General features: G+C 41.3%; 1 protein-coding gene and 1 long non-coding RNA gene across 2 annotated transcripts; one reads left to right on the top strand and one right to left on the bottom strand.

Annotated features, from left to right (window-relative positions):
* Positions 1 to 9: 9 nt before the first annotated feature.
* LOC134132732 (uncharacterized) lies at positions 10 to 9,387 on the top strand. Its single transcript, XR_009956920.1, has 4 exons — positions 10 to 3,765; positions 5,061 to 5,409; positions 6,427 to 6,932; positions 7,089 to 9,387. It is a non-coding gene; the product is annotated as an uncharacterized LOC134132732 (long non-coding RNA).
* A 173-nt stretch (positions 9,388 to 9,560) lies between these two features.
* Positions 9,561 to 16,450, bottom strand: LOC134132697 (CHRNA7-FAM7A fusion protein-like). The gene is made up of 6 exons (XM_062564315.1): positions 16,008 to 16,450; positions 15,783 to 15,922; positions 13,763 to 13,957; positions 13,161 to 13,241; positions 12,326 to 12,435; positions 9,561 to 11,788 (listed from the first exon to the last, which is right to left on the bottom strand). Exons 2-6 carry the CDS (start codon positions 15,916 to 15,918, stop codon positions 11,210 to 11,212), a joined length of 1,101 nt encoding a protein of 366 aa, XP_062420299.1. The 5' UTR covers positions 15,919 to 15,922; positions 16,008 to 16,450; the 3' UTR covers positions 9,561 to 11,209.
* Positions 16,451 to 16,456: the final 6 nt, after the last annotated feature.

Below are 16,456 nucleotides of genomic sequence, written 5' to 3' on the forward strand. Positions count from 1 at the left end.
GGAGAATATTAAAACACACAGACCACTGTGTTCAATGGATCTTGAAAATCCGTTTGAAGAAACCGATCTTCTTTGCTTCTTTCTTTGTTTTCATTTGCTCCAAGTCTGTCTCTCTTTCCTGCTTTCTGCTTAGTCTGTCTCTTTTCAATCCAACACAAAATGTCCTCAAGGATTTTTTTCTCTCTATTTGGAGTTCAATCTTATCTGCTTGTTTTGTCTCTTTCAGGATCTTGATTTTGTTCATAACGTGTGTTAATTAAATCTCCTGGGTTTTTGTATCCGGGGTTTATCCAATTATGCATTGCGGAGCCAGCAGCAGCCAGCGGAGTGGCCCATACCGGCCCCACGACGGGCACTTTTCCCCCCAGCCCGCTACCCGCCAACTGCAGCGAGCACCAGCACCCTTCCCGACCCACAGGGAGGTTCTTGATCATAATTTAAAGTTACCAATTAGCCTAAAGGGATTTTTTTTTTATTTGTGGGAAACCAGAGAACCAGGAGAAAAACCCACGTAGCTGGGGAGAATATTAAAACACACAGACCACTGTGTTCAATGGATCTTGAATATCCGTTTGAAGAACCCGATCTTCTTTCCTTCTTTCTTTGTTTTCATTTGCTCCAAGTCTGTCTCTCTTTCCTGCTTTCTGCTTAGACTGTCTCTTTTCATGCCGACGCAAATGTCCTCAAGGATTTTATTTCTCTCTTTTGGAGTTTAATCTTATCTTCTTGTTTTGTCTCTTTCAGGATCTTGATTTTGTCCATAATTTGTGTTAATTCAATTTCCTGGGTTTTTAGTATCCAGGGTTTTTTCAATCACGCGTTGGTTATCTTCTTCTTTAAGGTTACTAGTTAGCCTAAAGAGATTTTTTTTTATTTGTGGGAAACCGGAGAACCAGGAGAAAAACCCACGCAGCTGGGGAGAATATTAAAACAGGCCATGATGGAGAAGGTGGTACTGGAGCAGTTTGTGGAGGGGCTTCCGGCCTGGACGGAAGCGTGGGTCCAGTACCACCGCCCGCTGACGCTGGAAGCGGCCATCACCCTGTTTATATTGTGAAGTCTGAAGGAAAGCTTTGCTATCTCTTGAATATCCGTTTGAAGAAACCGATCTTCTTTCCTTCTTTCTTTGATTTCATTTGCTCCAAATCTGTCTCTCTTTCCTGCTTTCTGCTTAGACTGTCTCTTTCCATGCCGACGCAAATGTCCTCAAGGATTTTATTTCTCTCTTTTTGGAGTTTAATCTTATCTTCTTGTTTTGTCTCTTTCAGGATCTTGATATTGTCCATACATTGTGTTATTTCAATCTTCTGGGTTTTTAGTATCCAGGGTTTTTTCAATCACGCGTTGGTTATCTTCTTCTTTAAAGTTACCAATTAGCTTAAAGGGATTTTTTTTTATTTGTGGGAAACCGGAGAACCAGGAGAAAAACCCACACAGCTGGGGAGAGTATTAAAACACACAGACCACTGTGTTCAATGCATCTTGAATATCCGTTTGAAGAACCCGATCTTCTTTCCTTCTTTCTTTGTTTTCATTTGCTCCAAGTCTGTCTCTCTTTCCTGCTTTCTGCTTAGACTGTCTCTTTTCATGCCGACGCAAATGTCCTCAAGGACTTTATTTCTCTCTTTTTGGAGTTTAATCTTATCTTCTTGTTTTGTCTCTTTCAGGATCTTGATATTGTCCATACATTGTGTTAATTCAATCTCTTGGGTTTTTGTATCCAGGATTTCTTCAATCACGCGTTGGTTATCTTCTTCTTTAAAGTTACCAATTAGCCTAAAGGGATTTTTTTTTTATTTGTGGGAAACCGGAGAACCAGGAGAAAAACCCACGTAGCTGGGGAGAATACTAAAACAGGCCATGATGGAGAAGGTGGTACTGGAGCAGTTCGTGGAGGGGCTTCCGGCCCGGACGGCAGCGTGGGTCCAGTACCACCGCCCGCCGACGCTGGAAGCGGCCATCACCCTGGCGGAGGACCACTTGGCGGTGCACCCCAGCGGGAAAAGGGACCTTGGGGGCGACCCGCCCTCGACCCGACCAGCAGCCGCAACACGAGGGCAGAGCCAGCAGCAGAGTGACCCATACCAACAGTGCTAACTCTATATCTTCTATTTATATTGTGAAGTCTGAAGGAAAGCTTTGCTATCTCTTGAATATCCGTTTGAAGAAACCGATCTTCTTTCCTTCTTTCTCTGTTTTCATTTGCTCCAACTCTCTCTCTCTGTCCTGCTTTCTGCTTAGACTGTCTCTTTTCATGCTGGCGCAAATGTTCCTAAGCAATTCATCTCTCTCTTTTCGGTATCTAATCTTATCTCCTTGATTTGTGTCTTTCAGGAACTTGATGCTCTCCATAAATTCTGTTAATTCACTCTCCTGGGTTTGTGTATCCAGGGTGTTTTCAATCACGCGTTGGTTATTCTTCTTTAGAATCGCGACTTCTTCCTCCAGTATTCCGAGTGCGTTATTAAATTTGAACTTCAAGACCTCGTTCTCATTCTGAAGATTTTTCATGGTATTTGACATTTCGGCTTTATTTCTCAACTCCATCTTAAACTGCTTATTCTCACAGATTTGCATTGCGAGAGATGTCTCCTTCAGATGATTATATTTTTCTTCCCAGGCTATTTTACTATTGAGGTACAGCTGCTCTTGACAGGCTAGACGTTGTCTGGTCTCCTTGATCAAAAGAGACTGACCTTCTCCGGTGTCGAAAAGTTTCATGAGTTTGTAGTTCTCAGCAGACAATTCTTTTTTATCTTTCTTAAACTGTTTAGCCAGGTTCTCAGTAGCCTCTTTTTGAAGTTCCAAATCTGACCGCAGACCGTTTATAGCCTTATTACAGAGCTTAATATGCTGATGGAGGTGGATTATTTTATCTTTGTCAGCTTTGGCCCGGAAGCGTAATGTCTCCAACTGATTTAGAGATTTGTCCTTGAACTTCTGTAGTTCAGTTATCCGCGTCCTGCAGACTTCGTCTTCACAATTAAGGGGAGCAACCCTTACTCTCCTTTTCATCCAATTCATGCTGCAGTTTGAAGCAAAATGTAATGGTGTTGAAATGCTGATGTCTCTTAAAGGCTGTTTGACAATGACAACGTTGGTAAGTAACACTTAGCACTGAAGTTGATACAATGTATGTCTCATCAAAGCAGTTCTAGAGTGATGAACTCATGACGCATTTGTAACCATAGATACGCATCATGACGCATTCGTAACCATAGATACGCATCATGACGCATTCGTAGCCATAGATACGCATCATGACGCATTCGTTGCCATAGATGCAACAAAACAGCGGAATTTTTTGTTTTATTAGTTATAATCAAAATGATTTGTATTATATTTATTTACTGAAAATGTGTAATTAGTAGGCTTGGTTATCGAGGATCGATTGGGATCGGGACTAGCTTTGCAATTTACCCGGAATTGTTCAAAAGTTTAAAATTCGATTCCTAGTTTCGATTCTCAGTCCGCCGGCTCCGAGCGGAAAAAGAAACCTCTGAACACCAACGAAGAAGCGTCCACCGGAAGTGTTGGCATAACACCGCGACCGAACAAGGACAGCGTGCGTCGGCGGTCCAAAGTGTGGTTACACTTTTCGAAACAAACCGCAAGCTCAGCAAAATTGTTTCATGCATAAGAGGGTGCACGTCAAATATGATTAAGCACCTCCGAGGTCATGGAGTGGAAGTAAAAGTGTGCCCCGTGTTTGACGCGCTGCCTCTTCCTCTGGCTCCAAGGGTTTAGCCCGTCAGTGGGAGCAAGGTAACGTTTAAGTACCTGCAGTATCATGCACTCATGTGTAAATGTGTTTTTGTGAGGTTTCAAAAATAAAGCTCTCTTGAGGAAAGTATACCCCTGTTAAAATATATTCATGATTTATAGTGTTTGTACAATATTCAAGTTCATAGTTTGATATTTATATTGTAGTTGAAAACTAACTTGTATGTCTCCATTTTAAATGCAATTAATATGAACAGTACTGAACAGTCAAACACAATAAACATATTCAGACCTGTTTATTGTAATCAACATGGCAACAGGCCTTCAAATCAAGCAGTAGTACAAATGCCCCTTTAATGCTTGACTTAATACAATAAAATAAAATATTTAACACATTAGGCTACAGTATGACCTCTAATTAACGAAGAAAACAAAGGTGCTGCATATAATTGAATATGTGATTTAACAAAATGTTAACAAAATGGTTTAATAAACATGCCTCATACACTGAATAGAGATAAGAGATGAGATTCTCAACAAATATTGCTAACAAGTCTCATCTCTCACCTCTGACCAGTAGCCACAACATTGCTCGCTCTCAACCCAGTTATTGTACCTCAAGAGGGGAAGCATTTTCAAACTTTTGATCTGAGAGAGAATTCGGTTCCCAAAGCTAGTCTTTCCACCAGGGCACTGGATGGAGTGGCTGCATTATATACAAGTGATACTTTCTACATTATGGAGAACTGAGTGTCCATTGCTGTGACTCCTGATTTTAAGTAATCAGCTTCTTCATTTTCAACAGAGACATAGACATCCTCCTCACTCGCTGTGTTGTTGGGGTTTCCCTTGGGAGCTCATCCTGCTCTGGGACATATTTTCTGACTTCTGCTACTAGACTTGCTTTTACCAGGTCCTTCCTCTCCTGGTCATGCAGCCAACGTTACTTAAAGTTGGGTAGGGTTGCACCAGCCAGTACAGCATCATTATCCCCAAGAACATGTGCAAATCATATTTTGATTGCCTGAAATACAAGACACAAAAGACATAACAAGAGTATTAGAACAAGTCTTTAAAACCGGTGTTAATATGCAACATGCATATTTTGCATATAGCATAAATCTGACTACAGAGCAGTCACTACAAAATTGACCTGCACTTATAAATACTTCACAATATCTAGACATAAATAAATGCAACTGAGCTATTGATTGGTGTGATGGCGGGCGTGGGTTTTGGCTTGGCTGCAGAGGGGGGGAGTGGCTCAGGGAACGGTGCCAGGCGGAGGCAATTGGCCGCAGCTGAACTAAATCATTATTGTTTGTCTTGCGGCTTAGAAACGTACTGATGGCGATCCAGAGACGGACACGGGAGTCTGTCTGAGAGACACAACCAGCAATAGAAGAATAAAAGTATTCAGAGCAAACCTGCCGTGTCCTATTCCAGACCCCCAAGAGTACCTGCGTGTTACAGTGGCGCCCAACGTGGGGCTGGATAGGCCGTTCGCCTACAGGGAGCGGCTGAAGGACGCAAGGCCGAAATGAAAACCTGCTTACAAGCACTGATAAAATAAACGGATTCCGTTTAAAGATGCAGCTCTGGCAACAACATGTGCAGCGTGGCAACCTTGAGATGTTCCTGCCCACCGAGAAACGTCATGATGACAACACTGCTGCAATGTGCGAGGTGATTGGCACACATTTGAAAATTGAAAAGTTGTCATTTTATCTCTCTTCATCTTTTGAAAACAATAAATGATGTTGTGTGTCTTGAAAATGTACAAGTGCAGAAATTATTTTTTAAAAGTGGACGTTAAAATTTGGGCCGGGACTTTAGCGCGTTAATTAAGATTAATTAATGACAATGTTAATTAAGATGAATTAATTACACAAAAAATAACACATAAAACATTTTTTGCGCATTTTTACACTTATTTTTTGCACCACGGGACGTTTCTCACTGGATGAGTTTCAGCGGACCGATTATACTGGAGCACCAACTAGCGTCCATGACTTCAGACTGAACATGAATGAAGAAGCTGACGAGACCGTGTCGGGTGGCCCCGTGAATGGGAAATTATAAAAAACAAACGGATGGAAGCGTCGATAAGAGCATGGTTGTGTGCAAGTTGTGCAACAAGGAATTCACATCGAGCCTCAAGTATCACCTCAACGCAAAACAATTAGCAGCTAGTGTGGACGTTAGCCCGACGAGTACAAGGACCCACACCCAACCCACACTGCACCAGATGACTGGTTTAAGGACCAGGGTAACTAAGTCCACGTCTGTAAAAATAACCATAATGTTCTGAATGTTCTTGAAAGTATTTGTTTTACTAAAAAAAACATAGTTTACAGAAGGTCTACTTACCTATAGGCTACCTGATTTTCTGAAAGTACTATATTTCTAAATATGCTATTGCTACACTCTTCTGCTGGAAAGCGTTGAACAAAATAATCCAAGTAAAAATCCATGTGAAAAAAAATACTTTTTTATTATTTTTATTAAATTACTCACTGTTCTCAGGTCAAATATTTATGCAATTAAAATGCGATTAATTTCAATTAATTAATTACAAATCCTCTAATTAATTAGATTAATATTTCTAATCAAGTCCCGGCCCTAGTTAAATGTAAAATTGATTATCAATAGTTTATTGTCCTCAAATAATCAAAGATTTGTTTTGTGTGTGTTTTATTCCAGGTGACCTACTACCTACAGACGGAATCCTCATTCAAAGCAACGACCTGAAGATTGATGAGACTCCGATGACCGGAGTGTCAGATCACGTCAAGAAGACTGTCAACAAGGACGTCTTTTTGTTTTTGGATGCTCTGCACCCCTCGCATGTCATTACAGCAAGAAAAACATCATGAGAAAAAACGTTCAATGTTATTATTGCATGTCAAATTAAGCCAATTTTACCTGACCTTCAAGTTTATCTGAAAATGCAAGGACACGCAGACTCAAGAGCCCCTTGCCTGCCTTTCCCTTCTTGGGATTGGTTTGCTACCTACATCCTTTAAGGAGTCTGACAGTTCCAGTATCATAGCATAATTCCGGTTTCTAATGAACCTTCTAAAGGCCTCCAAGCCAATATACAACAGGCCTTTACAGAGATATCCAGCATATTTTTTGAAGACCACGTTTTTGGATGCCAGTAGAGGAAGATCATCTTTGGAATCTACTTTTTCCATGCAATCATCCAGGTTAACCACCGTCTCACACACCTCACACATGCTCCATCATTACCACTCCGTGTGCCTCTATTTACTTTCTTGCATTCTGTTGTATGTATTTGCTTGGGTGTGCATGTGTACATACACACATATCCTTCTTTGTGTTTTCTTTTGCATGTGTCTTAGGAGAGGAAGAGGTATGGTCCACTGGGCTGGAACATTCACTACGGGTTTAACGACAGTGACCGAGAGTGTGACCTGCTTAACCTCAACCTCTACTGCAAAGACAGCGCAATCCCTTGGGACGCTCTCATCTACATCACTGGTAGGGAAGCTTTAGCACAGTGATGAGAGTGCATTTGCATGCAGGTCTAATTTTCTTAATACTTGTATGCGGTGTAATCCACCCCTAACTGTTCATATCTAATCTAATCAATTAAATTAAATGATGTGTATTTAATATTCTCCATCGTGGAGCTTCATAATAAATGTCTTCAACGTTATAATAGAAGAGGGAAGGATCCCTTTCATAACAATACTTCACATTGCCAACGTTCATTTGTTTTTCTAATCTGGATTTCACTTACACCTTTAAATGATTAAATGCATTCAGCATCATGGGAGCGTACCACTTTGCTATTAAAAATATGTCTCATTGTTATCATCAGAATATTGTCGTACCAGCTTAAACCATTTTTCTAGAAAGCCAGAGCGACACACTATTTCAGGTAAAGAATTTGGGCTCAAACCTTTATAGTGCATGTTTGCATGTGTTTGATTAAACACACTTTTCCAGTCCCTTTGGTGTATCTTCAGATAATTGATATTTTATTTCGGTCGACGATAGACACCTGATTAAGATGAATAACAAGGAGCCGTGTGAATCGGCCAAGCTGACCAAGTTGCAGGAGAACAGAACAAAGAAAAGTGTCAATCGACAGGGAAAATGCTTCTAATTACAAATTATAATTGAACATTAGCCAACAAAAAATTAGTAGCATTATATTATTTGTAGAATTAGATTCCAGTGGTGACTGCATAGCACTGTTACCAGCTTGTGTGGTCCAATGATTTTGTGAGGGATGTTAAGATTGACGATAGACTCTCATTGGTTGATATTTAAAGAAGAATCATTCAGTGTAAATAATAATGAAAATCTCCTTTCGGGCTATTTGGTGGGTCATTGAATGAATGTGAAAATGACAGTACATGTGTAGGCAGAAAGAAGATGGAGGGATGTACGGCAGAGTAGGTAAAGTAGATTGATAACCAGACCAGACACAGAGATGTTAACAGGACCTTAGAATTGGGGTGGTTTGAGACGGAAGGATTGATGATCATCAAATGATGAAATGTTTCCACCACAACCCCCGCACACAACCGCAGCATTTGTGTCACTTAGGGCATGCAGTGCAAACACATAAAATATGTCTTTTAAACCACATTAAGTACACCCCCTGCAGTAGTGGGGCAAGGTGTGGAAACAGTCTGTCTCTGTCGCACACATTGTCTCATCCAACCCTGACTGCTCGGAGGGGAATGTGTTACCACCTGTACAGCCTACAAGCTACTAGTATTAGACTGCCTGATTAATCCGTCTGATTTTGTGCCGGGTTTAGATCTTTTGAGGGGGCTTACAGTACGTTTCATGAAGAGGTTTCCCTTAAGCTGTTAATGGTGATGAGTTGTCTGGCTTTGTGGGGGCATCATCAGGACATGTTAGTTCAGGTTGTTAAGCCCTTCTATTTTTAATAATCTCACCTTTAAATGACAATAGAAATGGTAAATCTGCAGCAGATGCCAGCAACATACTGTAATTCTACAGCAGTCGTGTGTTAACTTTCACAATCATTTACAGTAAAATCGAGTTGCAGTATGTATGACTGTTTGACAGTCTGGTAAGGAGTTTGTCTAATTTAGATTCTCAGGGTTTTTCTGCAGGCAAAATGATTAATACAACACTCAAAACTAGCAGTTTAAAACAATTAATCTGCAACGCAATTAACCTCAGCTATGTATAATTCTGTGGTTTAAAGGGATCTGCATTATTATACAAATGATGCAACAATCAACAAAATATATAAATCAAACAAACTTTAATTTGACATGGAACCGTCAGCATAAATTCTGGTACTGTAAAAAGACAATGCACAGAGATTTTGCGTTCAAAGTCAAGAGGCTTCTTCCGATTGTAGAGACGTGTGTATGGACAGTGGTGGACTTCCTCTGGACGATCACACCCGTCTTCTTGGAGACAACCTTGTCCCTGATGGTCTCTTTGGATCAACACCTATGAAGCATCTAAAATCAAGAGTCTAAAATCAGAGACTGAAAGAAAAAACCTTTTTTTATCATAAGTTGTCATCTTAAATATGCTAAAACATGTCATGTATGCTTATTATTATTGCCAATTGTTACTTTATAGTGAGAAAGATATTCTCCCATTATTTTGGTTAACTTGTGAAATGTCACATTTTATTGCATGTTACCATTATAATCTTGTGTAATGTTGTGCTGCAATCCTTTCACACCCCAAGTTAAAAAAAAGGAATGTGTGGGTGTGTGGTTACAACTTTTGAAAGCATTTAAAAAAAAAATATATATATATATATATATTATATTAATTGTTGCATGACAGCCACTCAAATGACACTCAAATGATCACATTTCCCTTTTATTTTTCACAATTTATGTACATCTTTTGAAAGAATGAAGTATACTTAGCAGAGAGGCAAAGACCACACAAAAGACTACAAAATACAACACACGTATAAAAAGAAATAGTAAACAGTCATATACTCCGTTTTTAGTGTACTTTGCAATATCAGTAAACAGTTTCACATGTGCAACACATCTATTCAAATCAATTGTATGGTTGCTGCTTCAACATAGCTTTAATTGGTCAATGCAGAATGTCTTTAACCGATAACATCATATTCTCTTTATGCATGTTCAGTGAAGATAATTATGTAATTAATGATATTTGTTCATTTAACATTGAACAGACTCAGTGCCATAAATGCTATTCACATGAAAGAAAATAAATAGACATCTGCATGACTAACAATAGAAATGGGAGAGGTTATTTCACAAAGTATCTACATAGGTTTGTCCAAGTTACACATTCTGTATGTGGAGACATTGTCTCTTCTGTAAATATATACTCTCCAAGATGAAAAACTATTTCTCAATCTATTAAATCACATTCTTACAGCAACCAAGACCCACCGTACAGTATGTTACATCAAAATAACATACCAAGTATGAGTTTCCTTTTAAAAAGAAATTCATGAAACAGCTTTGTGCTCTTTGTTTATCAGTGCTAGTCTTTTATTCTTCATCTATCATTACACCTGCAGCTTATAATCATCAAATGTGCAAAGACAAATGGACTAGAATAGTCCAACATTTCTCCAGTGAAAAAACCCCCCCTATTTACCATTTAGACATGTGTGGTATAAATATATATACGAGGTCCCATTCATTCTTGTTGAATATTACCAGAGATTAGATAAGAACGTTTTTGCCTTTCGCTGAGTAAAATAACAAAGCACTCGGCACTACAGAAGGATAGTACCGAATACATCGACACTGGGATGATGTACCTTCCAAATTCGTTTAAACTACTGCAAGACTACGACTTGCATTCATCTTTTTTACTTCATCATCAACAAGACTTATGTAACCAGTGCAGAAGTCACATAAACATCGTCTATAGGAATATGTTTTTGGAAGTTAAATTTGTTGTTGGATCCCTCCAGAAATTACTTCAAGCTATAATAAATGTGAAAGGAGCAGATCTGCAAATGTCTCAAGAATTCATTTTAATGGCAACAGTCACATGTACGCTAAAGAAAAAGGAAATGAGAGGATCAGGGGAAAGAAAGGAAGCGCGCCGAAATTGTGTGAATGGCAAGAAAGAAAAAGTGGTGAATAAGGATCAATTAAATACTTACATATGTAAAAAAAAAGCACTGAGACAATGTCAATACATAGTTGCCCGGGTTATATGACAACCATTTAGATTTTAGTAATGAGTTATTTACTTCATTACTATTTCCATTCCCACATATGTGGTGAATTTATATACAACAAGTAATTGTGTAATCCAGATGCATCTACAATTAATCATACACTAGCTGTGCCTTCGTTTAAAGAGAAAGAGGAAAAGATTGGCTTTGTACTGTGACTTTGAACAACCCCTTTGAAATAACTCAACCTCGTGTGACTTCACATAGTTTGCAGCAGCGAGACGGGTGCGCCACAAAGCTTCCAAAGTCAACTTTGCCTTGTTGACGAGCTCAGCCTTATGTGAAGTCTTTGGACACAGCCTCAATGAAATTGGGAGCCGACATGAGGATAGTGAAGGTGCAGATGATGGAGAAGAGCGAGAAGGCCACCAGGCACAACCGATCCACCACTGCCGCTGCAAACTTCCACTCGCTGCAGATCGCTTCTCCCTCGTCGTGTTCCCGAAAGCGCCTGGCGATGTAGTGCACTTCCTCCAGGATCCTCGAAATCTCCGGAACCTGCTCCAGCAGCACAGTCCGTTCCAAGTGGATCTCACGTGGGGAGGAGCCGTTGAGATGGCCGCCGGCGCACATTACCACGCCTGACTCGGTGCTTGGTGGGAATGAATGGTTGTCTGAGCTCCGAGGGTGGTAACCATGATACAGGTTGGCGTTCCCATTGGTCGCGGTTGGCAGGGTGGACGCCTGGCCCGGCACGAAGCTCACCTGGATGCTGCTGGAGCCGGTGTGCTCCGGGGGATGGTGGGAGTTTTTGTAGTCTGGGGGGCAACTGGAACTCACAGTGGTTCGGTTTTCCTCTCCAGGTTTCTTCATGCGGAGAAACCAAGCGCACCAGTTCAGTAGGATCACTCGGACCTGGATGAAGAGACGAGATGTGGTGTATAAGTGTAAGACCGGACAGAAGAATAGGAGAGATCAGTGAGTCAGACGCCAAAGTATGAGCAGTAGAATCAAATGACAGCAAGGAGAGAGCGATACAGAAAATCTAAGAACTTTTACCATTCAATCTTACATTTGTTACTGTTTTTTGTAGAGGAAGATGCACATGAGGTGTAGAACTATAGTTTGGAGATTTTCTGTCATGTAGTTCCTTATTATTTCATAACTTTATGGTTCAGTTTAACAACTTTCATAATTAGATAAATCTTTCTTAAATTTAGAATAAAATAAAACCCCAATGATAAAAATATACACATATACAACAGCCCGGTTATCAGTACATAGCTACACAGTTGGGTAAAACTGACCTCAGACAGGTAAAATCAAGTGTTGCTATCTCATACACTGTCTAAATGGGTATTAAATATACAAATATAAATATGTTGTGTGGATGTGGTTAAGGCTATCACAAAGATGGCAAATCATTGGGTTCAAAAGTCATTGTCAACATACCCATTTGGGCATTTTCCCTCCATGGGGGTCGTGGTGGTGGAACTGCAATACCAGGACGGTTACCACCACAGACAAGCCTACAATCATCATGGTGCTGGCAAAGTACTGGGCTGGAAAGTAGAGGAGCAACTCAGTACTGCACAACGATATCCATTTGGAATAGAAAACATTCAATGTAATGCATCAGTGTTATTTTGAAAGAAATGTTTGTGAATCTACAAACAGAACAAGATGAAACCTGAGAAGCCAGTCAGTCAGTCGGTTGGCTGGTTGGCCAGTAGAGAGTTTAGCCTTTCTAAAACCAAACATCCCAATTTACAAACCAACCCAAACACACACACACACACAAGGTTGCTTGCAGGCATTTGGAGGTCACAGCAGGAACTTATAGATGTAGATGTAGGCGAGAATGCTCCCCGTCCACACACACCTCAATCACTCAAACACATGGTATATTCCCTCTGAAAAATAGAAGACGTTTTTCTTTTTCTAAACTGCTCCATGATAAAGTACAATTGTCAGAGTGAGTGTTAAAGAGTATTTCACCTTGTCTGGAATCCATCAGTTCAGCTTCCCCTGCAATGTGTTAATATGTCCATTCCAATGAATGCAAGATATCGAGCAGCGTTTTGAAATGCACCTCTGAAGGTGTTGTGCTCTGAGAACAAGCTTTACATCCCATATCAGCCACCTCTCATGCACCGGACCGTTATTTTCAAAAGACATTTTCAAACTATTCCTGTGTCTCATGTGCGTTTAAACAAGATCATGAGTAAATATCACTTCACTACACAAAATCCCACGGAGCTATAATTGTAGCGGCAGGGTGCCTTACCAATCAGAGGAACGGAGTCTGAAGTGGCAGGCATGATCTCTGCGACCAGTAGCACCGTGAGAGACAGCAGCACTGTGATGCCTGCAGGAGGACAGCGGAGCAGAAGCACAGAGGAACAACTCTTTCATCACATCTCGTTTTCTCTTAAATGGTGACTTGAGAACACTCAAAGTAAATGTAGCTAGTTGCTTCAAAATAGGAAAAAAACAGCTGTAGATTTATTTTGGAATCTTAACTCTCTGTTCTACACTCAAGGGATTACTTGCAGTCATATATTTACACTGGCACTGTCTCGCTGAATGTCATTTTGAAAGCAGCTGACATTTTCAGGTCCAGGTGATGAACCTTTCTGTTTTAATGAGGAACTTGTATTTCTCTGCTAATGAATAAGATCCAACTATTAATGCAAATTCACTGCCAAAATGTCAACATTAGCTAAGAGTAATGACAAATAAATGAGTTTGCACCAGCGAGCCGAGATCAGCAATGTAAGGGAAAGAAATACTTAGAATTATGACTTGTTGTCCCTCTGTGTTAGCGTGGGAGAATGTGCCTGTGTGTGTGTGTGTGTGTGCGCGTGTGCGTGTGCATGTGCCCTGTACCTAGGGAGATCTTCTCTCCAGAGTCAGCAGGGAGCAGGAAGACCAGCAGGGCCAGACCAGAGATGAGCACACAGGGGATGAGCAGGTTGAGGCCGTAGTAAAGCGTCCTGCGGCGCATAGTGACAGTGAATGTCACATCTGGATATGGCTCCTTACAGCAGTCGTAGTACAGCTCATTCCGTTTAGCCGGCACACCTGAGGGGAACAATATGAAGCGAGTCGTACGCACATGGCTATGAAATAATGGTTTGGCTCTTCTGCTTAGGTAAAGAAGAAGGCTGTGAATGTGCAGCTGTGGGTACTGATGAGTGCTGGTAGAGACCACCAATCAATGGTCATTATTTGTTTCGCATTACTGGTACCATTAAATATGGTGCAAAGGTAAAGTCGTGCACTTTTGGAATCCTTTGAATATTAGGAAAAAATGTGAGTCAAAGAGGTAAAATGTGATTAATAATCCTTTGCCATGGTTATACCACAATGTCTTAGTTTCTCTGTGATCACTCAAAGAAGCCACTTAATCTACATGTTCTTTATGTTTTGCGTCTATGTGGAGATGCAGCTTATTGCTGAAAAAAATGGAGGTCACCAAATTTGATGCCCTGGATGAGGAAATTGCTGAGTTTCGACTGAAACAACTGCTGTGGGACTGTCTAGAGAAATGGGACTCTTTATCAGATGAATGGACGGAGGTGAGTAGTACTCAACACACCGTATCTATAGGTCTAGACACGTTTATGCACAGACACCTTTTCAGCTTTTCCTCTTTCCTTCTTTTAAGTTTGACTGTGTCCTTCCATTTACACCCATCCACAGAGCACTCTTGATGTGCTTGATCTTGAGCAGTTCAGCTCACAGGTCACAACATATAGCAAATACGTCAACCAGCTGGAAAATGGCCTGCCACTCAACAACGTTGTGCCAATTCTTAAGGAGAAGGTCGAAGTCACAAAAGAGAGGGTGGGTTGTATTGTGTATAGTGTGTGGCATCAATAAAAAAAATCATTTTAGCATGCTATCGAACAAAGCCACGTTAAAATATGGACTTCAATAATTGAAGTTGTTGACTACATCTTTATGACGCCATCTAGATAATGTTCATGTTTTTCCCTCAGCTACATGTGATCACTGCTCTACTTAACCCAAATATGAAGCCAGAACACTGGAAGACACTGGAGTCTGTAATGGGGATCCCCCTGAATAAAGAGGAGCTTTCCATGGTTGCTTTGGAGGAGCTCAACATCTTCTCTTATGGCATGGAGATACAGGAGGTAGTAACACGTGCTTAAAGCCTACAGAATTACCTTCTCTTTCTATAGTTGTGGCACTACTGTTACTGATGAGTATTGAAGTTATTACAAGATAGGTTCCTTCTTTTTCACTTTGGTGGTCCATGTGGACCAAACAATGGCGTTTCTGAGACGGCCTTTAGAAAATATTTCATTTTACTGCAGCAGGCTTCCTTGTAGTTTCTTTAAGTTGGAAAAAGTACAAATAATCTAACCTATACCTCGTGAAGAAGTGGTGTTTTTTTGTATTTTGACCTCAAAGGGAGATCCAGAATGGAAGTTCACAATCTGCTTATTCTTATTATCTTGTTTGTGTATCTTATCTGGCTTGGATAAACAGGATTAACACCTCTTGACTTTTAGGTGTCAGGGCAGGCTTCGGGAGAGGCATCAGTGGAGCGCATTATTACAAAGGTTTGTGGAAAAGCAACTAACTTCCAGCTACTCGGATGTGCATATGCAATAGTGGTGTACACTCTACCTTGATGCCTGTTGAATATTATTTGTTTGAAATTATGAGATTGTGGTGGCGGGGTGTGGTCAGCTCAGCTGCAGGGGAGAGAGCGGGGGAGTGGTTCAGGGAATGGTGCCGGCAGGTAATTAGCACAGCCGGGCAACATCATGACTGATTGTCTCCCCTAAAAAACAGTGAGCAGGACTCTGATGGGGGAGCGAGACTGAAGTGGCGACGCCAACCTAAGACTAAATAAAGCATTTTTGCTTAGCGGTACCGTGTGTCTGTGCCTTCTTCTTGACGACCGCGGCGGTGGTAGCTCCAGCTGTCCGGCTGTAGTAGCTGAGAGAGAGTAGCTGGGACCAGAGGTCCCAAAGTCCACCAATCCGACCCGGCTCCGTTTCGACGCTCATCTCTCTGTGATTGCAAGACCAGTTTAATTATGTGTTCTCCCTCCTTTCAGGTCGCACGGATCTCATAGCACATCACGTTGAGATGTTACCGGACAAAAGAGGAAAATTGAGGGAATTGGCTGCTATGCTGGCGATGGGCGTAATAGAGGAGTCCAACAGTGCCTGGTGCAGCCACATCGTTCTGGTCACCAACAAGGATGGCTTCATAAGGTTCTGTGTAGACTATCGCAGGGTGAACGCTGTGTCACGGTTTGATGCATACCCGATCCCCCGGGTCGACGAACTCCTGGACCGATTGGGCACCGCGTCACTGGATTTGACCAGGGGCTACTGGCAGACTCCCTTGTCGCCAGAGTCCAGGAAAAAACATCTTTCTCTACTCCGTTTGGGTTATACCAATTCACAACGCTTCCCTTTGGGCTGGTTGGTGCCCCGGGCCTTTTTCCAACGCCTCATGGACCAGGCGCTGCGTCCGCATGCTGCGTATGCTGCCGCCTACCTGGATGATGTCATCAAATACAGCACCACGTGGGCGGAG

Source organism: Pungitius pungitius, chromosome 9 (genome assembly GCF_949316345.1).
Source record: "Pungitius pungitius chromosome 9, fPunPun2.1, whole genome shotgun sequence".
In the NCBI taxonomy this organism is placed as follows: Eukaryota; Metazoa; Chordata; class Actinopteri; order Perciformes; family Gasterosteidae; genus Pungitius; species Pungitius pungitius.

Bases quoted from the DNA above. Each gene is read 5' to 3' on its own strand.
- LOC134132697 (XM_062564315.1), bottom strand. From the start codon at position 15,918: ATGAGCGTCGAAACGGAGCCGGGTCGGATTGGTGGACTTTGGGACCTC. The intron at 12,436-13,160 runs GTAAGGCACCCT...TCTACTTTCCAG, and splicing joins AGACTCCGTTCCTCTGATTG to CCCAGTACTTTGCCAGCACC. The intron at 11,789-12,325 runs GTATGTTGACAA...CTCTTCATCCAG, and splicing joins GAGGGAAAATGCCCAAATGG to GTCCGAGTGATCCTACTGAA.